General features: G+C 38.4%; 1 protein-coding gene across 1 annotated transcript in view; it reads right to left on the bottom strand.

The window, feature by feature from the left end:
* LOC106511481 (vacuolar protein sorting-associated protein 45) overlaps nt 1-1,116 on the bottom strand; it is a gene marked incomplete at its 5' end in the record, with an annotated part of 4,390 nt that extends 3,274 nt beyond the window's left edge. The window contains 1 exon segment of the mRNA XM_014000233.1: nt 995-1,116. Coding sequence (XP_013855687.1) covers nt 995-1,116 — 122 coding nt within the window.
* Between the last annotated feature and the right edge of the window lie 594 nt (nt 1,117-1,710).

Genomic DNA, 1,710 nt, shown 5'->3' with positions numbered 1-1,710 from the left:
GCATCAAATTATCAGTAGCAGGACTTAAATTGTGCAAACGACTATAAACTGAAGCTGTATTGTAATTAATGGATGCAATGACGGACTTAGTTGTAGCTAATTTGGATGAAAGTATATTAATCTAACGGTACCCGAGTCATCATGGACTACTTTATAAACACACACATATGGCTGTACAGCAYGTGTGAGTAAAAAAGGACGAAATGAGGAACAGGAAATAGACGCGTCATGATCATGACTTTTTTCTCGTAATATTACGACTTTATTCTCATAAAATTACGACTTTAATCTCGTAATATTATGACTTTAATCTTGTAATAATAATAAAAGATTTTCGTTGTGTGGCCCTAATACTCCATCATATACATGTATGATTATATTTTGGACACTTTCTTCAGATGAATCTCACTGATACCTCACCTCCCTGTCAGGTGTGTAGCATTTTTTGTTTTTTTACTTGTGTTTTCGCACTGTTACCGCAGATCATTCCTCCCATCAGCTGTCAGACTCTATAACCATCACTGCTCCCAACAGTCTCGGTTAGCATCCATGTTTGTGTTTGCATGCCAAACAATTCTACCTCTCAATCATTATATAAATAATAACCAGTGGCAATTGTACATTGTTTTTCCTGAACTGGAACACTGACTTCATGACTGAGTTAGACTTAATTTACACACCTTCTCATGAGTCTGTCATGACCGTTTTTTCCTGTAATTTCGTATTTTTCTGCACAGTATCTTGCTTTTATTTTCATCCAATTTCATCTTGAAAGTCCGGTACAGTAATTATTATTCTTTTTTTTTGATCTATGTTTATTTTTTATTGTTACTATCTTTATTATTGCTACAGCTGATAATGTCACACAGCAATATACTGTTTCTGTGGATTGATGTATGTATCTTGCTGCTGCTATTACACCTGAATTACCCTGCGTGGGACAATAAAGGCTGTTTCTGTTCTATTCGACTCTACTCTACTGAGTGATGGTCACCTGTCTCTGAGGCTGCTGGCGCCCAGGTACGGGAACTGACTGTCTTTGAGTCGACCTTTAATCAGCTGATCCAGAGTGTCGTGAAGTAGAGGCCGATGCTGAGCGTACACGTTCTCCACGCCCTGATCGGACACAAAAAAACACAAAAGGAGGCTATAAAGCTCCGTTACACCACGAAAAGGCAAGCTTTCCCAAGCCTTAGCAATGTACTAAAATGAATTCAACACATTCTGATACCTTACAGCGTGTGTTATTATACCTTAAGTCCTTTAAAGAACTGTTTAGTGATAGCGACAGCGTCTGTGGGGGTGATGAGGTCACTTCCTCTGATTCTCTTTCCTCCYTACTCCACCACAGACTGAACCATCTGTGCAGACACACAACTGAGTATTTCATGCCAGCAAATAAGCAATTACATGTTTTCTTAAAGGGGAGGTATTATGCAAAATCTACTTTTTTGAGCTTTATACCATGTTATGATGTCATTCCCTCATCATAAACATACCCAGAGTGTTTCTTTGACTCATTCATGCATATTTAAAAACCTTGAATATATAATATTGGAGCTGCCTAAACGCATGCTGGTACAAAGCTCCTCCCTGGAGCTCAGTCTGCAGCCGAGAACCACTTCCACTAAGCATTATGTTTTGWATAGTGGTATTAATTTATATTTTCAGATCTTCCAAGGTGCCAATTATGGAACTCTCTGTGCATTG

Source organism: Austrofundulus limnaeus, unplaced genomic scaffold (assembly GCF_001266775.1).
Source record: "Austrofundulus limnaeus strain Quisiro unplaced genomic scaffold, Austrofundulus_limnaeus-1.0 Scaffold2834, whole genome shotgun sequence".
In the NCBI taxonomy this organism is placed as follows: Eukaryota; Metazoa; Chordata; class Actinopteri; order Cyprinodontiformes; family Rivulidae; genus Austrofundulus; species Austrofundulus limnaeus.
Note: the sequence above shows the minus strand (reverse complement) of the source record. Positions and strands in the feature narration are given on the sequence as shown.